Consider the following 27,770-nt stretch of genomic DNA (forward strand, 5'->3'; position numbering starts at 1 on the left):
GAGTTCAGGAAGGATTTAATTGCTGTGAGGCTCTAAATCTCAATTTCCAGTATATGTGGATTACCCCGTTTGTGGAATTAAACTTTTTATAGACTGCTGCTTTGCTACTGGTTAGTAGCTCTTGTTAGATAAATAAAAGCCCTCCCAGGCATTAGAAACTCTAATTTACAATCAGGAATCGCTGCGCATAATCTGAAATCTAAATGACCCAGAAGATGAAGCGTTACCCATAATTACAACTATGGGGCCAGAAAGACCCATAAGGGGGGTGCTAGTAACCGCGGCGAACACTGAGGTCTGAAGTTTCCACACCTCGGGAAACCCCAGTTTGCTTTCTCACGGTCACACTGAGAGACAGAACACTTAAGGGACTCGGAGTTAAAAAATGCAGCGCCTAGGGCGGTGGCACGGAGGTTACCGGTCGTTTGCAGGTTTCCGTCGAAAGAGGGCGTTGGTCTAACTAATGGAAATTAGTGGACAAGGACGCCCATTCAAATGAAAGAACATTTGAAAACATTTTCAACTTATTTTACTTTTCGCGGGTTAAGGGTCTGAACTCTTTCGTCCAATGTAACACGACCACATTACAAACGACCTCAGTGTTATCACGGTCAGAGGGTCAAGTTCCTTTCGGACCTGCCCAGTGGCGCGGAGGATTTCGGCGAGGCACCTCTGGCCAACGACTTTTCCGCGACCGTTTCTACCCTTGTCTCCACTGCTACTGTGGCTGTGACCAGCGGCAGAACTGTGTCTCCGGTGCAGGACCTTTCTCGGCATCAGAGAACCGGGAGCACAGGGTCTTGCGCGCCCCCGAGCAGAGAAAGGAGATTGGACTTCCGAGCGCGCGCGTTGGAGCAGACCGCACGCCCCGTACCCAGGCGGCGAGGTTCGGGAGATTGTTTTGGCAGGACTGTCTGTTTATTTAGTTACCTGGCTTAGCAAAGCCCCGAGGACGCCTTTCAAGCTTTCGGCCACTTTCAGAAGCCGAACCGGTCGCTCGCGGCCGCGCCTTTGGGAGCAACAAGTTTTGCTTTCCTGCTCGCAGAGGACCCGCGAAGGTTCTGCGCGCTGATTCACGGGGACCCTCGCACCAGTGCGACTCGGGAGGGAGGGGGCGGGCGCAGGCGGGGAGAGGAAGGCTGCGGGGCAGCTGGTGCCAGCCGGGCGCCGGCAGCGTCCCGGGTCTGCGATCTAGCAGTCTGCGCCGGGACCTTGGACCCTGTTCGCTGACCTTGTGCCGGGGGCCGAGATGGTAGGGTGCCCGCCAAAAGTCCGCGCGTCAGGACAGAGTGTAGCCAAAGCGAGAAAGAGGTGAGAGTGAGCGGAACATACGAAATTTTGCACGGATAATAACCTATGTCTAGGATCACCCTCTGTACCAGTCCTGTGTGTGTGTGTTCGCACGACATTGTGCCTGTGTATATGTGTATGTGTGTTTGCGCGCGCATTCTTTCCTTTCGAACACATTTCTTTTTTGAAAGTCGGGAGCTAGCGAGAGCGCTGCGGTATGCGGGGCGGGGAGGAGGTGGGGATCGCCGCACCGGCGCGGTGGGGGCTCCCACCCGTGCAGACGTGGGCGGCTGCGGCTTTAAGGAAAAGGCGGGTGGCGGGGAAATGGGGGTAGGGACAGGGAGGGGTGGGAAGGGAAGGGGTGCGGGGAGGAGCCCTGATGTAAGAATTTTAATGAGAGGCTCCCCCAGCCCAGCCCCCATCCTTCCCCACCCCCACCCACCCCACCCGCTGGAAATACAAGCCCGGCCTCGGCGCGCCATGTGTGGTAACACGCTCCGCCGCTGCCACGCTATTTAAACGCAGGCTATGGCTCCAGGAACCGGCGCGAATCAATGAGATCAAACGCGAGGGAGATGCACCGTCAATTACAAGCACTTGGACAAGTCTAACTTTTTTTCTTTTACAAATACGCTTTCAAAAGCAACCTCAGCAACGCCCAAATAAGAAGCCACCTCTAAGCAAAATAGTATATATAAAGGGAGGGCGAATATATATATATTTATTTATAAGTATATATGTAAATATATGCAGGCGCACAGGTTTACTACACCCGGTGAACTTTTTCTCTTTTTCTTTTTTCAAAACTTGTGACATTGCAGAGAAGGACTCTTCCTCTCTTTTGGCGATTTAGTGAAGGGGTAATTCTGTTTTCTTTGGGCGCCCAAGGGGGCGCAGGGACCTCGGAGGAGAAGAGTGGAGAGGGGAGAGAAAGGGTGGGTGGGGGGCAGAGGGCGAGTCGGTGGCGAGGGCAGGCGCTTGCTCGCGGCACGATGCCGTCCCCGCTGGTGCTCACTTTCTCCACGAGCGTCTGGCTCGGCTGGGCGTTGCTGGCCGGCGGCACGGGTGGTGGCGGCGGAGGGGGCGCGGGCCCCGGCGGCGGGCCCCGGCTGGGAGAAACGCTGCCGCCGCAGAAGATCGAGGTGCTGGTGCTGCTGCCCCAGGACGACTCTTACCTGTTCTCCTTGGCTCGGGTGCGGCCAGCCATCGAGTATGCGCTGCGCAGCGTGGAGGGCAACGGGACCGGGCGGCCGCTTCTGCCTGCCGGCACCCGCTTCCAGGTGGCCTACGAGGACTCAGACTGCGGCAACCGTGCGCTCTTCAGCCTGGTGGACCGCGTGGCGGCGGCGCGGGGCGCCAAGCCCGACCTCATCCTAGGGCCGGTGTGCGAGTACGCGGCGGCACCCGTGGCCCGGCTTGCGTCGCACTGGGACCTGCCCATGCTGTCGGCCGGGGCACTGGCCGCTGGCTTCCAGCATAAGGACACCGAGTACTCGCACCTCACGCGCGTGGCGCCTGCCTACGCCAAGATGGGCGAGATGATGCTAGCCCTGTTCCGCCACCATCAGTGGAGCCGCGCCGCGCTGATCTACAGCGACGACAAGCTGGAGCGGAACTGCTACTTCACTCTCGAGGGGGTCCACGAGGTCTTCCAAGAGGAGGGCTTGCATACGTCCGCCTACAATTTCGATGAGACTAAAGACTTAGACCTGGACGACATTGTGCGCTACATCCAGGCCAGTGAGCGAGGTGAGCAGGAGTGTGCCGCAAGCCCGGTCCTAACCTGTCCGTTCTCCGCAGTTTTCCTACACCCGCTCCTCCCTCTGCGGACCCCACTGCTCGCTGCTACGCTGAGGACCCCGGGAGGGCACGCGCGCGGGGACGTGTCCGGTGTTCACAGACTGCCACCGACTTTAAGCGATCGTCCACCCCAGTCCAGGGGAGTACATAAAGGGTCTGGGGGAGGTAGAGAAGCCTGGGGGAGGGGCATCTGGACTCGCCACTCTCGTGGGCTAGGTCCGACAGGTGCGGTCAAATCGCCTGGGTTTTTTTCCTATTCGTTTCCCCTTTGCGGGTGTCGGGCTGGCGATTATGGGCTCACTCCCCATGCCATGCTTTAACCTGGGTGTGCAAGCGTGCAAGTGTACAGAGGCCGAAAGAACTTGTTATCCAGCCGGGGCCAGGCGTGTGCCCTCTCACAGCGCGGAAGCGTCTGCGGACGCGCTGCAGCCGGCGTGCAGCGCATAGCTAGCCCGGGTCGCCGGGTTTCCCTGCTGCTCTTGCCACAGACCTCAGGTTTCTTTTAAAGGCTCATTGTATCGCCCTTCTCATTCCTCTCCGTGGCCTCCCAGGTCCCTTATAAATGAGCTTTTGTGGTTTCCAACAAAAATGCCTTGCTGTGTCTGTACTCAGGCGACACTCACTTCCCCCGGCGCGCTCGGCATCTGTGTCTCTAAAGCGCCCAGAGCGAGTTTTCTGGGTTTCTGTGCCGAACCGCCTTTCCACGTGCTCACTCCCCCCTCCCCCCGCCCCCATCCCAAGTTTTCGCCTCAGGTCTGTGGAAGTTTTTAATCGTACCCAAGCTGGACAAACAGCTTAAGGCTGGGGTTGAAGTCTGTGGCTACAAGTATCAGGAGGAGAAACGGGTAGTCGCGGACACAGAACCGCGGAAACCCCTTTGTGCTACCCATTTTATTGCAGAGTAGATTCTGAGGGAAGGCGGGCAGAGATCCCAACATTGCACAGTTCCCTCCTTCCCCACGTCTGGCATGGGGTGTGCACAGCGCGTGGGAATCCCGCCTCTGCCCCTTTTCCGTGCTTATGTGCATCGTGAATGTCAGCAGTGTAATCCCGGCCGGGCAACCCGTGTCCCCGATACCTCGCGTGTGTGACCAAAGGGGAGCCGGGCTTAGCCAGCCGCGGGGCTCGTCCACGATGTATAACGGCTGGATACCTGGGCACTGGCCTTGAGGCTCAGCGTAACCTGAGGCTAGGGGCCTCGGGAACAGGTGAGAATGGGCAGAGGCGCCAAGGGTGGCGCTGTGACCAGTCCTTTCCCCAACTTTTTCACCTTTGACTTGGAGTGAACGCACCCCTTAGAGCGAAGAGGCGGGAGGTGTTGATACTGGAGATGCGTGGCCAAGTTTTGAGCGTCCGGAATCCAGGCTGTCTGCGCCGAAACCCTGCCAGCCAAGCAGGCGGGGCGCCGGCTTTCCTGATTATGAAAAAGGGCATTTGTGTCCAGGGACAGTGGACTCGCCAGGCCGGGCGAGGAATCCACGTCCACTTCTCTCCCCAGTTCCTGTCCCCGGGTCACCGTAAGCCCCTGCAGACCTTGGGCTACTCTGGACCCCGGAAACTCCTTTTTCAGCGGTCGGCTTGCTAGGGCCAGGAGTTCAGGGTTGGAGACTCCCAAGGGTGTGTCAACTCTGAACCCCCACGGGGGAGACGGAGGTCTGCCAACGCGTTGGTGCTGGCACTGCCGTTACAGTCCCACCGCCGGTGGTGACCCCGCGCACGTGGCCTGAGAATTGGGACCTGTCAGAACAGATGAGGACAGAACACAATCATGGGGCCCCTCAGCGTCAAGACTGAGCCGAGGCCAGGGAGCAGAAAGGCCGCAGTTCCCCGGTGGGGCTGGGGGCTGATCAGAAGCCTCGGACTTCAGAGGCTGCAGGCTTATGATGATGATGATTTTTTAAAATTCCAAAGCCTGGTAGATGGTCCCAAGTCCTCCCCTTTTTTTCCTTCCAAGTCTGGATTTAGTGGTGAAAGTTTGATCAGCTGACCTGTGTATTTTACTTATATATATTTCCAATATTGACTTTGCAGATTTTCAGAATTCTGAAACGAAATAGTTTCTCCATTAAGCCATTTCTTAAATTAAAAACATTTTTTAAAATTACAGAAATTCTTTATTCTCAGGAGCGAAAATTGCATGATAAAGCTCTCAGGGGATCTTTCGCAAACACACTGAGTCATCATTACTTCATCATAAGCAGTTAATGTGTTAAATAGTAGTTCAGAACGTGGGCTGTGCTGTTTCACTTCCAAAATGCCTGTCCTGGCTCAGCCACTCACTGGCTGGGGGATCTTGGGCTCCTGTGAAAACCTCGGAACCTCAGGCTCCTCACGTACAGTGGGGGTAGTAGAAGCACCCACATCTTTGGGGATGCTGGGAGGATTAAATGAGCTGACACATGGAACTCACTGAAACAGTGCCAGATACATACTTAGTACTAAGTAATTGTGAGGTTTTATTGTACTTATTATATATGATGCTAATCGTCTTTACTCAGATGACACCATGCCTAGGGTAGGAGAGACATGTCTGGTTCTGCCTGTCCACTTAGCAGATGTGTGGCCTGTGCAGGGCACTTAACTTCTCTGAGAGTCTTCCTTTGAGAAACAGTGAGGTTGGATTAGAATCAGGCCTCTTGGAGCTGTTGTTATTCAGGGGTGCCAATTTGTGCTTACCCAGGTGTAAAAATGTGACAATATTTTTGCCTTTGAAAATTCCATATTAAATATCACGAAACTAAGGTAGAGAGTTTTTTCTTTCCTTCTTTTCAGTAGGTAACATTTTAAGCATTTTATTTGACTTAGTTCATCCTTAAAACAGATTATGAATGTTTGGATCTCTTAAAGGGTAAAAACCAACAATGCCACCGTGTCAAATAGTAATGATTAAAATTTCACAAGGCTGTGTGCTGGACTGTGGAAAAAACGAAGAGACGCTAATTATCCTTTCATTTTAGGGCAATAATAAGAATGTAGAAATATTCTGTCACCTAAATACACACACCTAGGTATATATTGTTTTTAAAAAACAATCTATTTAAAATGGTTTCTCTTGTACAGCTGGTCAAGTACTGCCGTCAATATTCCATATGTAAGATATTTTAAAAGATATTTTTAAAAATTGCAAGTAAAAAGTTTTTCCAAGTAATAAAAACTAGCAGTTATTTTGTTTATACTCCTTATCAGATGCAAAACTAGAGGTACTCTACCCAAGAACATTTTTGTATGAAGAACTGTAGTGTTATCCCTTTGTTAATGTCATTAATCTGGGTGTGCCTAACGACTGCAGAGATAATAGTATTTAATAACTGATGAGTCATTTATTTTTAGAATTAGTCTAGGGTAAATGACTAAGTGGTTGATGAGCAGAATTTTTAAGTGAAGAATTCATGATAAATACAAAATAAGTTTTAGGTTTTAGTAAGTTTATTTTACTAAAGCTAGTTGTACAGGTATATACTTTTAAAAGTCAGAAAATCACACTGGTCTTATTAGGAAAATGAATTTCCTGCCTTTTACACACCACACCCCCATTTCTCTCTTCCCAGTGACAGCCATTTTCAACTCTTATAGCTGTTTCTGGTTATTTACCTACTTATCTCTGAAAAACATGCTATTTTTGATTATTTTAGTTTTAGTTCTTATCTCTTACCATCCCAGTGAAAATGATGATTGAGTTCTCTTCTACTACCTGCTAACTACACACAGAATCTTTCCTTCCAGTCATCCTTTTCTTAGGGTTGTGTCAAACTTTTTGGTTAATTTGGTATGCAGTATCATTGTTATTACCTTCTAATTGCCATCCACAGCTGAGTCATATAGACTGCTATGGCGACATTTCATTTATTGTCCTCCATGTTTTCCTTGGGGTTAAAAAATGCTGGATTTTGTTTGTCTGCTTAGTTTCCTATATCCTTACAACTAATTCATCTTCCCTGGAGCTGCTCCAATTTGAATATTTTCTAGGTATGCTGCACTGCTGTAACTCTGGGTTCTTTCTTCAACATCCTTCTGGGGATTCCTGCTACCTCCTCTTGTGTGAGATCCCTGTGTCTTCCTCTTTCTTGGTTTATACCCTTGTTTTGATGGAGCACATCCTCTAGGAGCTTCCTGAGAAAGGACAGATGAAAGCTAAATTTTGAGACCCTCGTGACTGAACAATTTTTTTATCCTACCTTTATACATAATTATAGAATTCTAGGTTGGAAATAATTTCCCCCCAAAATTTGAAGTCATTGCTCCAAAGTCCTCTAACTTCCAGCATTGCTTTTAGGAAGCTTGAATGATTTGGATTCTTGACCCCTTTTTTTCCCCCTGGAAATCTGGGGCCTGGGAATTGAACCAGGATTATGTACATGGGAAGCAGGTCCTCAACCACTGAGTTACACCTACTCCCCTGCACCTAATATTTTAACATTTTATTATTATATGTTTTGGTGGCAGTATTTTGCCTTATGCACTCAGTGGGCCCCTTCAATCTGGACACATATGTGTTTCAATTCTGGGAAAATTTGATAATTTTATCCTCTTAATTTTCTCTGTTCTCTTTCTGGAATTTGGTTTATTTGAATGTAAGACTTCCTGGGTCAATCCTCTTCCTTTCTTATCCCCTTTCTCCTATTTTATCACCTGTCCTTTTTTTTTTTTTTTTAATTCCTCTTGCTTGGATGTTTCTTTGACTTTATTTCCAGAATTACAGTTGAGTTTTCATTTTTCATTTCTGTGATCATATTTTCAGTTTCTGCACAGCACATCCTGCTTTGCTTCCATGCAGTGATACACCCCTCATTCCCTTCTAAATTTGGGATTAAGTAGAAAATGGGTATAAGGGTCAGATGGAGAATATGAAAATTTCATTTTCATTATTGATAAAACCTATTGGAGAGCATGGATTTAGATCTGTTTCCAAAGGGCCTGCTTGTTATTACTGCACCCCAAAATTAGTCAGCATAATTTTCCAAGCCACAGGTAGTGCTGAGCAGCAGCAGACATCCCCTCCTGGGCAGACCCCTGGCCACGTGATGAAAGTGGTCCTGGAAGGACCACTGTTCTCTGCAGACATATCCCCAAGAGGAAGGTATAAAGAGCTGGGTCCATTTGCCCAGTTTTTTCTTCCAGACTTACCAATCAAAGAATTCATTCCTTTTTTCCTGAGAAAGAATAAGTGAGGGCACCTTGAGAGATGAGGACTGTTACCCTATTAGAATCTTCCACACAGAAACTAGGGAAAGGATATCCCCTCTAACTCAGATATATGACTTGGAATATTGTTGCTTCCCTGGATTGATTTCTATAGCTACCCATTCTGCACTTCTCTCTGATGCCAAAAATGTCCTGCGATAGTGAGAAACCATTTACAGAAGATGTGGGAAGCAGATGGTGGAGGACAACACAGATTCTTTGGCAAGGCAGAAAATCTAGAGTAGAATGAAGAAAAGTCTATCCAGAGATTTAGAATCACATTATCTCCTGTGCTAGAAGTTTAACCATTTGATAAAAAATTATGTATTCAAACATATTCAAGTACAAGAGAAATTGTCTTAATGGGCCTTCACTTAGCAGCATGCAGGGTAAGCTGCTCTACCCTTTTCCTCTCTAAACCTCATTGTGGGGTACCTGCAGCTAGAGTGCTCTGACCTGCCTGTACACTTTTTTTCCAAGAGTTGTTCCCAAATCTGTTTGTGCCAGTTGTGCTCAGTATCATAGTATGTAATTTAATTAGTTATTATGTCAACTGATGAAACATGAGGAGGAAGGGAAAGTTGTTTTGATGAAAATGACTTTAAATCTTTTAATAGACTTCTAAAGGCAAGCTGCTGTTGAATTAGGCCTGAATGAGACAACGGTATGAGCCTGAGGAACGTAACCCAGACGGGTGCCGCACTCTGCTTTGTTAGCATCGTCAAGGGCTTGCTCTGACTTCCCACACGTGAACTTGGAAATTAGGGTTTCCTCCTGAGAGTTAAACCACATGGTCAACGCAAATGGATGAGCTCTGATATACGCCAAGTCTCTTGGAGAGACGAATGTCATCCCGGGCCTCTCAATCTAAACAGATACTAATGTCTGAAAAAAAGAATGTGTTTACTTATTTGGCAGTGGAGATACCATGATCATTCATGGTTTTCCTGGGGTGAAGCTTATCCATTGCACTCCAGATATGCTGACCCCTGTGATTTCCCTGGGTGTGGGAAACTCACTGCATAATTAGTGGCAGTGAGGGGCTGCATTCCTGCTATCCCTTCCTTTAAAAAATGAAAAAGAAATATAAAAATAGAATGTGCCAGAAGGGGTTTATGATGGTGGTGATGCGGATAGAGAGAAGGAGAGTGACCAGGAATTTAATAATAATAAAAGAGTACCACAGAGGCCAGTGTTGGGCAGAGTCCATGCAGGACTGAGAGAAGCTCATGCTCCGGCCTGAGCATGCAGCCTGCTTGCTCCTGGACCCTATTATGTATAATTTGGTTGCTCACTTAGCATGCCCAGGCACAGATCACGTTGACGCAAACGTGGTCATGACTGTCCTGGTCCTACTAAATCAACTGCATTTCAGTTTATTTGAAAATACCTAAATTGGGTGAATGGGAATCTGCCCCCAAGCAATGACTATTCTCTCTTTGCTGACAGAATCAAGTTCTTTGTCTTTGAGTGGAGAGCCAGATCCTGGATTGTGAATAATGGCTCAAAAAGTGATGAGGGCTGCTCAGCGGAGTGGGCTGGGACCTCCTAGAGGCCCCACTTTGAGAATCCACGCTGCATCTCTCCAGCCTCGGCCCCTTGTCTTCTCTATGTTGACCGCTTTGTGGGATACCTTGCTATTTTTCTTTAAACGGCTAGAATAGAATCAGAGCTAAAACAAGGGTGTAGGTAATAATCAGTAATTAGGTGTTCTAAAGCTTCCTTGCAGAGGCATCTTGGAATTTGACTACTGAACCCTGGTGTGTAACTGTATCTCTTACTCTCCAGAGCTTTCGCACACCGAGTCCTTTTGTAGTTAGAAATGTCAAAGCTCTGTTCTAACATCTGAATTAACGTGTGCAGTAAACTAAACGTCAACAAGAGCCTAGTCCTCCACACAGGTTGCCAAGGCAGCCTTGGCACAGCCTGAAGTTTGTTTTACGTCTTTCAGCACCCGTGCTTTTACAAAGAACATACACAGCTTGGAGGGCTGGCGAGGATGGTGATAACGCGGTTACAGCACCCAAGGCCTCGTCGGGTCTCTCCTTTGCACTGTGTATGAGGCCAAACAGGACCCACCCCGGCGAGCAGGACAGAGATGTGCACATTATTGGTTTGGCCATCAACATCGATCGACTTAGCTGATTATTGGCCAAATCCCCGCTTCACTCCAGCCCGTGTTGCTCTTTATAGGCAAAGATATTCTGGTTCTGCTTAAAGTCTCTCCAATCCAGCAATGTGGATAAAACGGACACAACGTGGGAGACGGACCTAGAATAGCAATTATTCCCTAAGTATGTTGAGATAGCCTGAGAATAATGTTTCAAAATTCATACAGTATAAAGGATTTTTGGAAGTAATTTTAAGCTTTTGGAAAAGATGAAAGAAAGTACAAAGAACCCCCATATAGCATTCAGCCAGACTTCAGACAGGAATCTTGCCACATTTCCTTTATCATTCTCAAGCTCTCTTTTAAAACTCCTGCCTCCCCGTCTCTGTGTATGTACATATACACATACACATTCACAAACATTGCTATCTTTTTCTAAACTATTTGAAAGCAGCAGCCATCATGCTTCTTTACCCCTAAATACTTATATAACCTCAGTATAATTATGAAAAACAAGAACTTTAAGGCAAATGCAGTTGCTTTTTATCGGATTTGCAGACTTTATTCAAAGTTTGGCTGTTGTCTCAATAATGCCTTTATGGTAAAACATTTTATTAAGGTCCAGGATCCAATCTGGGATCCACATTGCATTCTCTTTTCCGGAACGTTTCCTCAGCTTGTTTCAGTTTTCAGGAAATGGACATTTTTAAGGAGTATAGGCTACCAGTTATGTTACAGACTGTCCCCCAGTTTGGGTTTGCTTTGCTTCCCAGTTACGGCGTGGTCGTTTGGGTTCCGAGGCTCCTGAGTCCCTATCGTTAGGTGATGTGGCTTCCATCCCTCCGGTGGTCAGGTGGGCTCTGCTAGGTTTCTCCACTGTATGAGTCTTCTCCTCTTTGTCATTTGGAAGTAATTGATGAGAAGACATCTTAGGGGTGTATAAATACCTACTCCTTGGCAGAACTGCCCACCAGCCCGCGGCCCCAGGGGCTTCAGCTTCCCCTGCCTTGTGTGAAGAGGCAGTTTCATGCGTTGTTTGTTCTTCCTCCGCCAGTCGTGATCCTGTGTGCGAGCAGCGACACCATCCGGAGCATCATGTTGGCGGCGCACAGGCACGGCATGACCAGCGGGGACTACGCCTTCTTCAACATCGAACTCTTCAACAGCTCTTCATACGGTAACTCGCCTTCCAGTCTCCCCTCCCAGGGCTGAGGTGTCACAGAGGGCTTGGGAGAAAAGTGCACTGATTTGAGTTGGGTGAATGGATTTGATTTCTGTAACAGGATTGCAGGGGCTTGTGCCTCTGGACACTCCCACGATTTCTCATGCCTTCTCAAGCTTTCCTCCTCTGAGACGGCAAGGAGGGTAAAAAGAGAGCTTGAATAGTGACAGCAAGGGCTTTAAGCCCAGCCCACTCTAGCTCTCCAAATACGGAGTCCAGGTCAGAAGGAGTCCTGGCCCCGGGCTTTTCCAGCTGCAGGTTGCCACCATACTGGACTGTTGAAATAAGTTTAGTGAGAATTGGGCAGCATTTTTTTTCTACTTTTAATTGAATGGAATAGAATAGAAGATACCGACATAATACAGTAGAACTTGTCAACGTGTGCCACACTTAGCCTGTGCAATGTTTCACGAGCCTTTTATTTTATTAATAGAATTGTATGTTTGCAAATATAAAGTTATGCATGCATATACCTTTGCTTAATGGATTGCGATGTAAAATAAATTTCTTACTGTCGTTTGAAGTAAGAAAATTTGAAAACTACTCCTGGCCCAGCTTCTATGCAGATGACTGTCCTTAAGCCTCTATATAGGCAAGTGTGGGGATCACCGATGTAGAGGATCTAAAGCATGTAGTTCCTTCAAATGGATGTGGGGATGTACTCTGGTAATGGAGAGTGTTTAAGGAAGTCCTCAAGATCAGAAGTTCAGAACATTTCCCTCCAAATGTGGTGAGGGCTGTCTGTGAAGTAGACACTACAGGGCTATGGCTCAGTTCCTCAGAGATTCTCCGTTGACTGCTTGAAGCTGAGGCATTCCCAGGGGACTCTAAAGTGTGCATATCACAAATGGCATGTTTATACTGAGCTCCACTTCCCAGTTGTCACTGACAGGATATAGTTAGCAGGATCTAAACTTTAAAGCATTCACCCGGCTTTCCTGCCCTGTCATCCTGGCTCACTTAATCAATCTGCAGATAATAACATTCACTTCTTATGGGGAAAAAGAAAAATTGATGAAAGAGAAATAACCACTGCTTCCTGGAGTAGAAAAAGTAGGAGATGTGAGGCTGGTAGGATAACACCTTATTTTGTCCCTCTTGCTGCTGTGATCTTCATTTTTTCCCCACTCCTTTACTCAGAATGGTGGTTTCACTTCTTGACCCAAATGGAATGTAATTATGTTATTGGCTGCAGTATTGAGTTCATTGAGATAGTGGTAGGGACTGGTGAAAAATGAAAAATGTTTATTCCAAGTTTTGCAAGTTGGTAACGGGAAATGCATAATTTGGAGGCAGTGCATGTGAATGCACATTATAAATGGACAAGTGTAATACATATATGAGGCCTGAACTTCCTTTCAACCACAATTGATAAAGCTTTTATCCTTCCACAAATTTCAATGCATATTGCAGAAAATATGGAAAACATGGAAAAAACTTGGGGATGAAAAGAAATTACAATTGTGCTACCCAGATAAGAATACATTGGTAATTTTTTTGAAGGTTGTACATCTTGTCTGATTTAAAAATTATATATATTTAATAAAAGTATTTTTTTGATAAAATGATCATACTCTTTAGCTCTATAGCCTGATCTTTACCAGTTATATTACAACTTTTTTTTGCCTTTATATATTCTTTTACTGTTTGATTTCAGTGGCTGCATAGTATTTTATAAAGCTGATGTACCCCCTAAATCAGTCCCTTGTTTCTTGATATTTACATTGTTTTTAGCCTTTTGCTATTAAGAACAATGCTATATTGATTAGCCCTGTGTGTGCATGTACACACATATTTATTCGTGTGTGTGTGTGTGTGTATATATATATAATCTATATGATAAATTTCTGGAAGAATTTCTGGGTTAAGAGTTTTGTACATTTAAAGTTTTGATAAATATTGCCAAGTTTCCTTCTAAAGTGGTTGTACCAATTTACATTTCTGCAACAATGTATGAGATTGTTTTCTTAAATCCTTGGTAGGATTTGTTTTAACATTCTAATTTTATTTATTTCAATTTCTTTTTGTCTTCAAGCAAAGTTTTCTAGTTTTCTTCAGTTGCATCTGTTTCACTCTTATTGAGTTCATTCTTAAGTGTTTTATATATATATTTTGTTTTATTATGATCATAATCTTTTCCTGTGACATTTTATACAGTTTTTATACAGAAAAACTGTTTTTATTTATTTTGCTAGCATTCCACATGTTAAATCTTCTGTTCTAACAGGTTTTATATCATTTTCGTATAACAATAACTGTTTTCCTCCTTTTTGATAGTTGAATGTGTAATTTCTTTTTCGTAGCGCGTTGACAAGAGCTCCAGAATAATATTAAATAATAGCAGTGATACCTTAGTTTCTGATTTATTGCCTTGAAGTAGATGTTAATGTATCCTAGTTTATTCCTAGTTTATTAAACATGTTTTTAAAAAGCAGAAGCAGATGTTGAATATTATCATGCGTTTTACCTATTTTAAAAAATTTCCTAATACTGAACCATCCAAGCATTCTTGGACTTAAGGGCCCTATATCATGATGATTTTTAAAAAGATGTAATGCTAAATTTAAGTTTCTAGTATTTTACTTAAGAGTTTTGAAACTATATTCATGATTTAGATTGAATGGAATTTTTCTTCCCTTGAAGTTTATACTGGTTTTAAAATAAGCAGGACAATTTCCATTGTTTTCTGTGCTCTAGAACAGTTTATACACCATAAGAATATTCCTTGAAAGAGAGAAACATATCAACTCTGTATCTAGACCTAACTTATTTTTAGAGGTAATTTTTGGACTTTATTTTTTTTCACCTTTGTAATTTGAAATATTTTTAGGCTTACAGAAAACCTGCAAAAATAATATGGAAAGTTCATGTATACACAATATAAATGACTTAGTACAATGGTCAAAATAAGAAAATTAGCATTAGTACAATCTTACTAACTAAACTACAGCCCTTATTTGAATGTTACAACTTTTCCTCCAAATGTTCTTTTTCTGTTCCAGGATCCAGTCCAATATCCCATATTACATTTAGTTGCTGTGTTGCCTTATCTCCTCTAACCTGGGATAGTTCCTCAGTCTTTGTCTTTTTTTTTTTTTATTTTTTTACAGGATTGACCTTATTTATTTTTCTCTCCCTACCCCCTCATTGTTTGTGCTCACTGTCTGCTCTCTGTGTCTGTTTGTTATGTGCTCATCTTTTTTTTAGGAGGCACCAGGAACCGAACCTGGGAACAGCAATGTGCGAGGGAGGTGCCCAATTGCTTGTGCCACCTCTCTTCTCTGTTTGTTGTGTCTCTCATTGTGTTTCCTTCTTGTGTTTCCTTGCTGCAGCATCTTTTTGCATCAGCTCACTGCGTCAGCCTACCATGTCAGTTCACTGTCTTGCTCTTCTTCTTTAGGAGACACCGAGAACTGAACCTGGGACCTTCTGTGTGGTAGGCAGGCACCCAACTGCGTGAGCGACATCTGCTTCCCTTTCCTTTTCTTTTATGACCTTGGCACTTTTGATGAGTGCTGGCCTGTTATTTTGTAAAATGTCTCTCAATTTGGCTTTATCTGGTGTTTCCTCATGATTAGATTAAGATTATGCATTTTTGACAAGACTACTACAAAAGTGATACTGTGTCCTTCTCAGTGCATAATAAGTCTTGCTGATATTAAATTAAATTGCATAGAGGTTCACAGAGTGTTCTGCAATTCACAAAGTATCCGTGATGATTGTGATTATATCTGCTTCGCTTTCACCTTTTTACAGCATGCTTGCTCAGGCTTTGTGTTCTGGTGCCGGTCTGCCCGAGAGGCTTTGTCATGGGCCATTTGTGTTCCCTTGGGAAAGTGACTAACCCTGCCCATCCCTGCAAGCCTTAGTTCTTTTCTCATGATAGGAATAGTGCTTACATTATGGCTGAGTAATGAATGAGATGATGTATGTAAAATGTACAGCCAAGTTCTTGGAACACAGTAAATATTAGAAGTATTTATTATTACTCTTATTTTACTTTAACCAGTGCACATAATACTTCAAAATTATAAGTTAAGTTTGTGCATTTTCTTTTTGTGTGTGTGATGGTAGTTTTATAGGTGGTTTTAGGGCCAAATGTTCTGTTACCAAATACATTCTAAAGATCTGCATCCATTAGGAATTGCATGTACATACAAATAACCAAAACCCCTACTATAGTGATTTAAACAAATTTAAGTTTGTTTTTTTTGCCCTCACATGGGAGATGCCTGAGGTGGTTCCATAATGTCCTCAGGTGTTCAGGCTTCTTATGTTTTTCTGTTCCCTCAACCTTAGTACCTGGCGTCTTTTTCTGAGATATAAGATGGTGGCCAGGGCTCCAGAGATCACGTCCTAGTTCCAAGCAAGACCAAGGGGGAAAGACGAGGCAAAAAGAGACCCTTCCAGCTGAATTGGTCCTCTTCAAAGGGCTCTCCTGGAAGCCCCACTCCTTAGATTCTGCTTGCGTGTCGTTGGCTACTCCTGGTTGTAAGGGAGGCCAGGAAAATGTGTACTTTTAGTTGGACTCACTGCTAACCCAAATCAATTCAAGGATCTGTTACCAAGGAAGAAGGGAGAATGGATATAGGGAGGCAACTGTTTATATTTTCCACAGAACCTAAGTACCCTTCCTTATTGGACTAAAAGTAAGAGGATCATATGGTGGGCAGAGTGACCTAGACCAAAGTTCCGGGGTTATTAGTGAAGAGACTTTTTTGAGATTTTGTATGCTAAGACTCAAATAGATGTTTATGGGAAAGTCCTTTAGTATCCTCTACTCCCTGTGCCTCCTCACACCAAACCCCTAAACCTGTTCCAAGAAAGACCTCTATTTTTTTTTTTAAGATTTTATTTTTTTAATTTCTCTCCTCTTCCCCGCTCTAGTTGTCTGCTCTCTGTGTCCATTCGGTGCGTGTTCTTCTGTGTCCGCTTATATTCTTGTCAGCGGCACCAGGAATCTGTCTCTCTTCATTGCATCATCTTGCTGCATCATCTCTCCATGTGTGCGTTGCTGCTCCTGGGCAGGCTGCACTTTTTATGCACTGGGCGGCTCTCCTTACAGGGCACACTCCTACGCGGGTAATGCCCCTGTGTGGCATGGCACTCCTTTTGTGCATCAGCACTGCCTGTAAGCCAGCTTATCACACGGGTCAGGAGGCCCTGGGTGTGAACCCTGGACCTCCCATGTGGTAGGCAGGCGCTCTGTCCGTTGAGCCAAATCCGCTTCCCAAGGCCTCTATTTTGATCAGTACTTACTGATGTTGAGGGAAGCAGATGTGGCTCAAGCAGCTGAGTGCCTGCTTCCCACATGGGAGGGTCCCAGGTTCAATCTGTTGCCACCTGTAACACCAAGAAAACAAAAAAGAAAACAAACCCCAAAACCCTGAAAAAACCATATTGATAGTGTGTCCATTTTTACTGATCTCCAGATTGTTTGGGTTTGGTGAGCACACATACACACAAAGATCAGATTTGCCCAAATTATGTTGTTGCAGGAGTTCCGTGGGTTATACATTTTGGGAGAATTTAAGATAGAAAGGATAACTTAAAGGAAACATTCAGAGAGAAGATGAGAGATACTTCCCTGTAGTGTTTGTAATAGCACCTATGGCCATTATCATCCATTGGAATTATCTTCTTAGAATGTCAATTAGGTGGAAGTTATTTGGGTGACCCCATTCCAGGGCTATTAAGATTATTGTAGAGCTTTCCTGCCTTCCTGAAAACTCAAAGGACACCAAAGTGAGGATGGAAGTATAATAGAGATTGGTGATACATCAATTAAATTATGTGGCTGGCTAAAAAGGGAAAAAAACAGAAAAACTGGGGTAGGGAATGGGATTTATTATGTGATAATAATTAATGAGATAACATATATGTAGTGATAAAGGCACATTAAAATCTCATTGGGACAAAGAGAAAACAAAAGGAATTCTCACATAGTTCCTCAACTGTAATGGTTGTTAAACAGTGTTGAAGCCCTTTGCCTTCTCATCTTTTCTCCTCTTTTGTTTTTTACATCTTTTCTTCTCACTGTGCATGCAGTTTTAAAGAGCTGGAAGGCTCCCAGCTCTGAATGGAATGAATATAGGGAAGGCAGGGCACTAGCCTTTGGGGTCCAGCCTGTGTTTGAATCCTGCTTCTCTCATGTATTTGCCAAGTAGCTTGGGAAGTGTTAATCTCCTTGAACCTCAGTCTTCTCATCCATAAAATGGGATTGCACTTCAGTCTCCCTCATAGTGTCAATATGAGGATTAAACAGTGAAATGCTATAGGCCAAGCAGCTGTAGAGAGCTGTGCCCAAGGGCATACACCATCCCTGATGGATGTAACCCAACTAGTCCAGCTCATGGCAACAGGTAACACTGGTCATTTAGAGAGGATGGGTGAAGCAAAGAGACCCATGCTTTTCTCTCACTTAACTGGCCACCAGAGGTCAAAAGCCACAGTGTCACACAGCCTGTCCAGTTGAACGCAGTTACCTCTTGGGCAGATCTGTGATGACTCACTCATTCAGGCCAAATTTATTGGAGGTCTACTCTGTGCTGGGTCCTCGGTTGCTCAGCAGGTGCTGTAGGATGACGTGGTTACCTCAAGGTGGACACCCCTTGTTGGCACCAGCTCCCCAGTCACAGGATTGCAGAGCACAGGCCTTGGTGCCCACAGGTTACTTCCTCTTTCATAAATGTTCTCACTCTAAATGAACGCTCGGGTTTTCATGATGCTTAAAACAAAACTAAGCAAAGCAAAGTAAATCTGTTTTCTCTTATACATGAAACAGCTACCAAGTATCACCTTTTCTACTCTACCTTTCACTGGTAGACTCTTTCTCTACATCTTTATCCCTTGTTCAGGATGATCGTTAAGAATGTAATGTTTGTGCCTACCAACTTCCAAGAGTGCTTTCCTGAAGGTCACCAATGGCCGTTACCAAACCATTACCTCAGACCGTGCCTCCATTGCTCTAAAGCAGCGCCATCCCATGGGACTTCGTGAATGATGGCTGTGTTCTCTTCTGTGTTCCCCACTGTGGGAGCCATTAGCCACATGTGGCTATTCAGCATTTGAAATGTGCCAAGCGTGACTGAGGGAATGACTTTTAAATCTCTATAAATTTTAACAAATTTAAATTTAAGTTAGTCACACAGGTGGGCAGGGCTACTGGATTATATAGCCACCGCTCTAGAGCGTTCCATATTGTTAGCATCCACCTCTTTTTGGAAACCCCGTGCTCTTAGCTCTGGTGACACAACATTCTTTTGGTTCTCTGTTAGCTTTTTACTCTTCCTGCCCATTAAAATTACATTCCCAAAGTGTTCTGGGCTCAACCCTTCTCCCCTCTCTCTCTGCACTCTCTTCTCCAGAGCAGCCCAGCCCTGGGTTCTCATGCTGAGCTGTCTGGAAATGACTCTAGACACTCTCTTTAGTGCTCGCTCCTCTTTCTGCTTCATTTGGGTCCTAAATGCCAGCAGGATGTTGTCACCTGGGCTTTCTGTAATCACTTTGGAGTTACCATGACCCCAACTGAAGTCATTATCATTTCTCATGACCACCTAACCCCTTTTCCTTCACCTAGCTCTGCTATTTCTTTATTATTATTTTTTTAAAGATATATTTTATTTATTTCTCCCCACCCCCCCGTCCCCCCTGATGTCTGCTCTCTGTGTCCATTCGCTGTGTGTTCTTCTGTGTCTGCTTGTATTCCTATTAGGCAGCTCCAGGAACCGATCCTGGGCCCTTCCGGAGTGGGAGAGAGGCAATTACCCTCTTGCGCCACCTCAACTCCCTGTTCTGCTATTTCGTCTTATTTTCTCTCCTCTGTGTCTCTTGTTGCATCATCTTGCTGTGCCAGCTCTTCATGTCGGCCGGCACTCCTATGTGGGGTGACTTTCCCGTGCTGGTGATATTCCCGCACAGGGGCCACTTCTGTGCGGGGTGGCATTCTGTGTGGGCTGGCATTCTGCATGGGCCAGCTCGCCATATGGGCCAGCTTGCCCTCACCGGGAGGCCCTGGGCATCGAACCCTGGACCTCCTAAATGGTACATGGGAGTCCAATTCGTTGAGCCACCTCCGTTTCCCTGCTCTTTCTTTTAATGACAAGCAGTTTCCCTTTCCTCTTTGGTGTCCCTGGTGACGTGCCTCCTGCTTTGCTGTCCCTCACTCCCTAACTGCTGCAGGCTTGGGGGTCTACGTGCACCGTCTTCTACTTCCATTCTCCAGGGTTTCACTGCTTTTCCTGATTATACAAATGATAAATAGCTATTACTGAAATTTTTTTAGGTCCAGAAAAATTCAAAAAAAAAAGAAAAGAAAACTCACCCATACTGCTAGTCACCCAGAGAACCATTTTTAATTTTTTGGTGTGTAACTTCCCACCTGTAACCTCTTATAACCTCTTGCCTGGATTACTGTGGGCTGTGAACCTTCAGTGTCTCCCCACTCTAATCCACTGATATTTCCCAAGGCAGGATTCCGATCATGTCACTCTTCTGTTCCGCTCATAAATCTTTAGAGGCACCCAGTTGTCTACTGAATTAAATTTGTCCCCGCTCATGGGGCGTCTTGCCAAGCTGATCTCTGCTTTCCTAGTGCCCAGCAGCCCCGAGATGGGAGATGTTACTGAAACATCATGAAGAAGAAACACCCACAAAAGCAGGAAGTTATAGTAACAGTTACAGTTATGGGTAGATGACTGTTTGGCTTGGCTTGAGTTTATTAAGCACTGTCATTTCCACTCGAGTTTTTCTAGAAATTGGATCTACAAAGTCTTTTAGGCTGTGGTAGACAGATTTGTCGTACTAGATTTAACTCCTTTCAAAAATTGTTAAAAAAAAATTTTTTTTTTTCCGTTTTAGTAACTGAGATAGTTGCTGTTTCTAGTTCTAGGTGTGCTTTTGGCATACACGGTGTAATGGCCTATGGTGTTAAGTAGTTTTCCTCTTAGCTTCTGGAGAGAACCTGTTCCCAGAGCTGAGGTGCGCCGGCCCTCTTTGCTTAGGAAGCATTTCCTCTGCTGAGTGTTGACATCTCAGGTGAGGTTAAATGGTTCAGTAGGTGTTTGTTGCGTGCCTGTATTAAATGGGTTCCTCCCTGGGACTCTGTTAACATTCTCTGTGGGATGAAGATGCTCTGGATGTTCTTAGAATTTGGGGTCTCGCTGGCAAGTGGATTTGACCCCGTAACGAAGGCGTCTGTGTCTCGCTGGGAGCATCCCGCGGGTTTCCCTGGTCGCCCCGTGCTGCCTGCCCACTTGCTCTCTGAGGTTAGGCGTAGTTATTGCTCACACGGGGGCCTCCTCAGGGCCTGGGAGGTTTCACGGGGGAGGGGAAGGACCTCATTGCCAAGTTTTGTTTGGTCACCTGAAATGTAATCTTGCGCTCACTGCAGAAGGGATCTAGTCCTAAGTGAATTGTGTCCTCGGCTCTGTCTTCTTTGCTCTTGTCACGGCTCCCTGGCGTCGCAAGCAATGACTAGATGGTTGCTATTATTAGGATTGTGTCATACGGGTGCCGCCGCAAACACATTCTGTCTCTGCCTTTCCTCGCGCTGCAGGCTGCCCACTGGATGCCATGCACTCCTGCGTCTTTGCCCGTAACCGTGCGCTCTGCCAGGCTCACCTCTCCCTGCCCTCTCCTCCCGGTAACATCCTCGTCCCGCCGTTAGGCCCAGTGGCGCCTCCTGACGCGCAGCCTCTCCCGTGGGAGCGCGTGGATTCTTCCTCTCCATGCTGCATAGCTTCTTTGTGCTCCCGTGGGAACGTGTTCATCCCACCCTGTACTAACTTTGGTTGTTTGTGGCTCAGTCTCAAAACTCTCTCTTCAAACTGGTCAAGGCTGTTCAAGACATGGATGGCGCCCGCTGTGACTCTGACGGGACCTTGCGCGTCGTGTGTGGTTAATCCATGTCTGTCTGATTCAAGGTGTGATAGAAATTCCAGAGTCCCTCAACCTGCGTTCAACTTATTCTGTGCAAGTCAAGCGGGTGCTGCGTGGCTTAGGCGGCAGGCTCTGCCAAAGCCTCACGGCTCAGCCTTTGGGGTGGAAGGTCCAGTCCTCCTGGACTGGGGCTGGTGGTGAACAAATGAGTTTGTTGCTGGACTCTGGCAGATTGCGTTTCTGGTTGTGCTTTCAGAGATAGTCAGGAATCATAATGATAACTTAGAGAAAAACAGTTTTTTGTGTGCGTATGTGTGTATGTTAAAACTTAGAGGTCCACATTTCTTCTCTGGGTCCTGCAGGCCACAGGTTTTCTCAAAAATGATATGATGGAGGAAGGGGTAATCATTCTTATCCATGTAGTTTACCTTTGCTTTTGTGAAAGGGAGAGTTATGAAGCCGTGGAGTACCCAGATTCTCAATGCCTCAGTTTCCTCATCTGTAAAATCAAGAGGGTAATAGTACCCACATCACAGGGGCTTATGACAGTTAATGCATTTATACATATAAAGTGGCCAAGAAATACTGGCTTTTATTATTATTATATAGTATGGGCTCAATAAATGTCTGCAGTTTTTATTTCATCACTATTGCTCCACTCATGGACATTGTCCAATGAATAATTTTTATGACATTGTCAGTACTAGCAAGATGCAAATCCTCAAGTTCACTTAAGCTACTTTTCACCTTGAAGAGATGTAAGAAATGTCAAAATCCAAAACATTTTTTTCTAACAGTATGGTTGTAGTATGTAGCTGTTGCCTCCTGTTCCATAGCTACACAGTATCAGATTTATCATATTGCATTAACTTGATTAGATGCTACAGTTGATTGCAGGTTTGTAAAATGTGTGGTTGGCAAGGGGTAAAAATTTACCTCTTGCTCTTGTAGTGCTGCAATTCTGGGGGGCTAAACTTTGCAGTTACATGGTTATTAGGAGGCAGTTACCTCAACGTTGCTTCTCTTTCTCTCTTACACATCAAAGGAACACACATCCAAAGGGCCTTCTTCTTTAACGATCTCTACATTGACAGATTATACCCAAGTGCAATGCTATGACAATGCGCTTGCCCCGGCTGCCAAAGTAGCATGTTAGGGACACATCACAGTTGAAAAGGGAGAATGGCCTCTTTATGTTGACTGGCTTGGAATTATAAATATTTTCACTTCTCCCGTAGGAGATGGCTCGTGGAAGAGAGGAGACAAACACGACTTTGAAGCGAAGCAAGCGTACTCATCCCTCCAAACAGTCACTCTACTGAGGACAGTGAAACCCGAGTTTGAGAAGTTTTCCATGGAGGTGAAAAGTTCTGTTGAGAAACAAGGGCTCAATGAGGAGGATTACGTAAGTGCTTGATTATGAGCCTAGACCTTCAGCATCCTGAAAACAGTCTTCTAATTAAATCAAAGGTGACAAAGTGTCCCATTCTGAGCCATTCAAAAATTCCTAGGTTTGCGTCTGAATGTCACTGTTGCCTTCTGTGTGTTCTTTTCCTGGCTAGTTCTCCTCCCTCCCTCTCCCCCCCCCATCACCCCCACCCTTCCCTCTCACTTTTCCAACTGCTGCAGGAAGGAAAATTGCTTTTTGTGGGTACTTGTGGTCATGCCGAGCCCACGTCTGTATACTTCACCCACCTCTTAGGCTAGGAGGGTGGTGGGGGGAAGATGGACGAAGGAGTGCCAGTGCTTTGCGTGCCTAATTTTCCCAAAGCTTGGCGGCAGAAGATATTTTGGGTTCTAGAAGGATCTTTGGGCACTCTGTCTGAGCTTCATGGCTAGCCTGCACCTCTCTCTTGCGGATGCTATTGTGGCCTCCTGCTGCTGCAAGCTGCTTCCTGTTCAGGTATTCCAGGCCTTTCCAATCCATGGGTACTGTGGTTGCTGCTGCATTTTGTGAGTGCACCAGAGTTAGCAGCTTTGCAGGCTAGGAGGTGTCCTCTAGCAGAGGAATGCCTCTAAGAGGGCAGCTGACGCTGCCCACCTGGCCCCTTGTTTTGGTTGCCTCTGGCACACTTGGCTGTGTAGCCCCTCCAATGGCTTCTCATTCCTGCAAATCCTTTCTCAGAAGAATGAGCATTGGTCCCCTTGGGCTGGTAGGGTAGGTGTGCTGGTTTTCAAATCTGTTCCCTCCACAGTGTCCAAAACGAAGGGCATTCCGTCAATGATGGGTATATGGCTTGGAGAGTCTCTGTCCAAGTTGAATAATGACCTACTTTGTAAGAGATGGTCACTTCCAAAGAGGGCCTCTACCAGGTTCTTTACTTGAAGTACTGTGGATTACCGGCATTGGCCTCAGGCAGGCTTGCGTGAAGAGCCTGGATCCAGGGCTTTCTAGCTAGGTAATCTGGGGCCGTTACTCAGTCTCTCTGATCCAAGGGGGCATTTTGGGGAGGATTTTAGATAATCTGTCTGAAGCATTTAGCACTATCCCTGTCATAAAGGGGAAACTCAAGAAATAGTACTTCTTTTGTACTATTATTATAAAATTATACCCGTCTTTATAGGCATTTTCTGTCAAATGACATGCCAAGGGTCTTATAAATATATTTATTAGTATTTTTATGTTATATATATATAATACATATCATTTAAAATATTTTTTGACATTTTAAATCAGTACTGTCCTTATAATACAAACCAAAAATATTCCTAGTAGCCACATTAAAAAAAGGAAGGAAAGAAACAAAGGTGAAATTAATTTTAATAATATATTTTATTAGCTCAATTTATTAATAATTATCATTTCAACATTTAATCAATGTAAAAGTATTAATGAGATTTTGTAATTTTTTTGGTACAAAGTCTTTGAAATCCAGTGTGTATTTTACCCTTCCAGCATGTCTCAGTTCAGACACTTGAGGTGCTCAGTGACCACTGGTGACTAGTGGCTACCATATTGGACAGCATTGCTCTGAGTTTTGAAAGAAGTAGGGTCTCTGTAATAAAGCCCAAGTTTAAGGAAATTGATGATAGTCTTGTCATTATCCCAATCCTTTGCCTCAGGAGTCTGAAAGAACACAGAGGGCCCTAAGACTCAGTAGTACTACTGCACCTGGCCTGGACTGATTGGGAGCTCCACAGTGTTTTACATGTGTCACCGTATTATTTTGCTTTGCTAATTTAGTGTTAATTTTATGGTTTAAAAACTCTACCATGGTGTCATTTTGTCTGGCCCATTTCCCTGAGGTTATAGAAGCTCAACTATTTCAGCATAGGTGGGCATAAGCTGGCATCCCAAGACACTACTGGGTCATTTTTCTCGGTCATCAGTTATTCTCTGTTCAGAATAGTAAGTCTCATTTTAATAGCAGTCTAAGCAAAATCTCAGAGAGAGGCATAATACATTCTAAACCACATGGTGCTTTGGAGATTATTTACAGCTGAGGCTTATAACACTGCGTTTCCCTGATGGTGGGATCAATGAACTTTACAGATAAGTATAAATACATGTAAATAAACAAAAATTATAATTTTAAGTAGAAATTAGAGCTTATTATAATAACTTCAGAAGTAGCTATCTTTCATATGTATGTGTGTTTCAGTTAGATGATTTTGAGTGCCAGGTGCAGACTATCAGATTAGTTTACACAGGTGGTCGTGGTGAGCTACTGTAGAGAAGGAAGCTGTGAGTCACAGGGGACAAGGACCTTGGTGTGACAGCCTCACAGATGCTGGACTTAGAGCTGATGCGGCAGGAGACGCTTCGCAAGAGCAGTGAGCGTTTGTGGTCTCCGCTCTAGGTCTCGGCTCTTTCCTAGGTCTTTCTGGTTTTCTTCTTTCTGCTAACGGGTTGTCTCATCTGCTTACTACGAGCTTGAGTCCAGGAAACCCATTGTGGTCTCTTCAGTCTCTGCGTTGACTGCGAATCCAGTAACTTTGGTCAAGTCTTATTAGTTCTGAAATTTAAATATTGCCTAAAATTTGTCATGCATTTTCTGTATGATCCCATGGCCTGTGGATGGGACTGCGACAGTTTTGTTTCCTTTCAATTCTTGTACTTTTAATTTATTAATTCAGTAGCCTTGAACTGGCTAGGATCCCAATACAGTATGCAATATAAGCAATGATAGTGGGCATTCTTGCCTTGTTCTTAACTTTAAAAAGGAGAGAATCTAACATTTCACCATTTAATAAGATGTTTGCTGTGGGTTTTTTTGGGGAAAGAGTCTTTATTAGATTATGGGAGTTCTTTTATTTCATGTTTGTATAGAGACCCTCTTCCCCTTTTTGTCAAAGTAACACGTTTTAGTAGGCCAGCTGAAACAAAAACAGCATTACAAGCATCAGGGTGTCTATAATCTAGATTAAGGGAACGCTTTGGACTGAGATATTTATTGTAGGCAACACAGATTGTATGATTTCCCTGATTCAACTTCATAGATAGTATCCACAGCCACATTCATGGAGAAGCATGTTGTCTTGTGCTTGGAAAGGTTATGGTCTTTTCAAAATGCAAAAGTGAAACTTCTAAATTTCATTAAGGCTCTACTTGAAGCTTTGGAAGGATACAGTGACAATGATATTTTTTAGCAAAATTATTATTATTTATATTTCACGTACCCCATTTGAAGGATTAATGAAATTTTTAGTTTTGTAAATGTGATCTCCTCCCCCACCTCCATCTCCATTTCTTATCCTCTCTCTTTTTTTAATTATTGTTTTTAGAGATAATTGAAGATTTACATGCAGTTTTAAGATATAATACAGAGAAATCCCTTAAATACTTTGCTCAGTTTATCCCAACAGTACCATATTGGAAAATGATAGTATATTACAACCAGGATATTGACATTCATATGATCCATTGATCTGACTCAGATTTCCCCAATTTTACTTGTACTTGAGTGTGTGCATTAAGGTCTATATAATTTTATTACCTGTGTAGGTTTGGATTTTGAGTTTCAAGTGCTTTTTCTGTATTTGTTGAGAGAATCAGGTGGTTTTTCTTTTATCTGTTACAATATGGTGATTGATATTGTCATATATTTCTAATTTTAACCCTCTGTGTGCTTCTAGGATATTTCTGACCTCTTTCTACCTCAAGATTTTTCAGCTTCTCTGTTTTGCAGTTCATATTTTGGAGAGTATAACCATGGTTGGACCTGCCATGTTTGTCTAGATGGAGTGTTTCAGGTTCAGTCATCACAAAGGCCGGTGTCAGCCAATGGATTAACTTCTCTTGGGTCAAGTGTCCACTCGTTTCTCTTGACTCTGGTTGGGGGCTGAGTGGGTACATGTGTGTCATGTGACAGAAAATAGGGTTGCTTAAGGCGACCTATCACTGGGGGTGGGTGTTGTATAGATGGTAGTTGTCTAGTGATTAGCACTTGTGTGTTACGACACTGCCTCCTGCACTCCTAACATGTAGCACAACACTATTTAAAAAAATACAGTGAGGCTGGTAGAAACCTCTTCCATTCTGATACATCATGTTTTTAAGGGACAGGTGGCCACCCTTGGAGTGGCATAGCCTAGTGGCTAAATACACAGGCTGGAGATTTCACAGACCTGGGTCTGACTCTTACTATTTTTGGGCATGTTTCTGAAACCTGGTGCCTTAGTTGACTGACTATGAAATGGAGCTAATAATTGTAACTGCCAAGGTTGTTAAAATAACTCGAGAATTGTATATAGCTAATATTTAAGACAATGCCCGCAGTTAAGTTTTCAATGGATGGTGGCTGTGTCTCTCACTATTATTTTTATACTCCAGGCCAATGTCTATGAGGCTCCTGTGTGCCTCTAATACTCCTACTTGTCCTTCAGAGCTTATCTCAAATACCACTTCCTAAGCATAATCTTTTCATGCCCCATAGACTATCTCCCAGCGCGCTACTTTTTTTCCATCACAGCATTCTGCTCAGGTTGTAATCACACACCTTTGTGTGAGATTTTCTAACTAACTTCTGTCTCCTCCACCAGAATGTAAATTCTGTGAGAGTATGAGCCCCATTTTATTCAGCTCCCTACTTAATTCCTGTATTAGTCAGCCAAAGGGGTGCTGATGCAAAATGCCAGAAATCTGCTGTGTTTTATAAAGGGTATTTATTTGGGGTAGGAGCTTACAGATAGCAGACCATAAAGCATAAGTTACTTCCCTCACCAAAATCTATTTTCACGTGTTGGAGCAAGATGGCTGCTGACATCTGCGAAGGTTCAGGCTTCCTGGGTTCCTCTTTTCCAGGGTCTTGCTTCTCTCTGGGTTCAGGGTTCCTGCTTTTCTTGGGC

The 27,770-nt window shown here is 44.5% G+C and overlaps 1 protein-coding gene and 1 non-coding gene across 3 annotated transcripts in view; both read left to right on the forward strand.

Moving 5' to 3' along the window:
• The first annotated feature begins 2,069 nt into the window (after nucleotides 1-2,069).
• Nucleotides 2,070-27,770, forward strand: part of NPR3 (natriuretic peptide receptor 3) — a 74,058-nt gene continuing 48,357 nt past the window's right edge. Inside the window, exons 1-3 of one of the 2 annotated variants that reach the window (XM_004484628.5) lie at nucleotides 2,070-3,039; nucleotides 11,436-11,558; nucleotides 22,721-22,887. In XM_004484628.5, coding sequence (XP_004484685.2) covers nucleotides 2,283-3,039; nucleotides 11,436-11,558; nucleotides 22,721-22,887 — 1,047 coding nt within the window. In that variant the 5' untranslated portion in view covers nucleotides 2,070-2,282. The remainder of the gene's footprint in view (nucleotides 3,040-11,435; nucleotides 11,559-22,720; nucleotides 22,888-27,770) is intronic. The other variant, XM_004484629.5, reaches the window with a different exon arrangement.
• LOC111762210 (U1 spliceosomal RNA) lies at nucleotides 9,175-9,335 on the forward strand. Its single transcript, XR_002795380.1, has one exon. It is a non-coding gene; the product is annotated as a U1 spliceosomal RNA (small nuclear RNA).

This window comes from Dasypus novemcinctus, chromosome 2 (genome assembly GCF_030445035.2).
Source record: "Dasypus novemcinctus isolate mDasNov1 chromosome 2, mDasNov1.1.hap2, whole genome shotgun sequence".
NCBI classification, from domain to species: domain Eukaryota; kingdom Metazoa; phylum Chordata; class Mammalia; order Cingulata; family Dasypodidae; genus Dasypus; species Dasypus novemcinctus.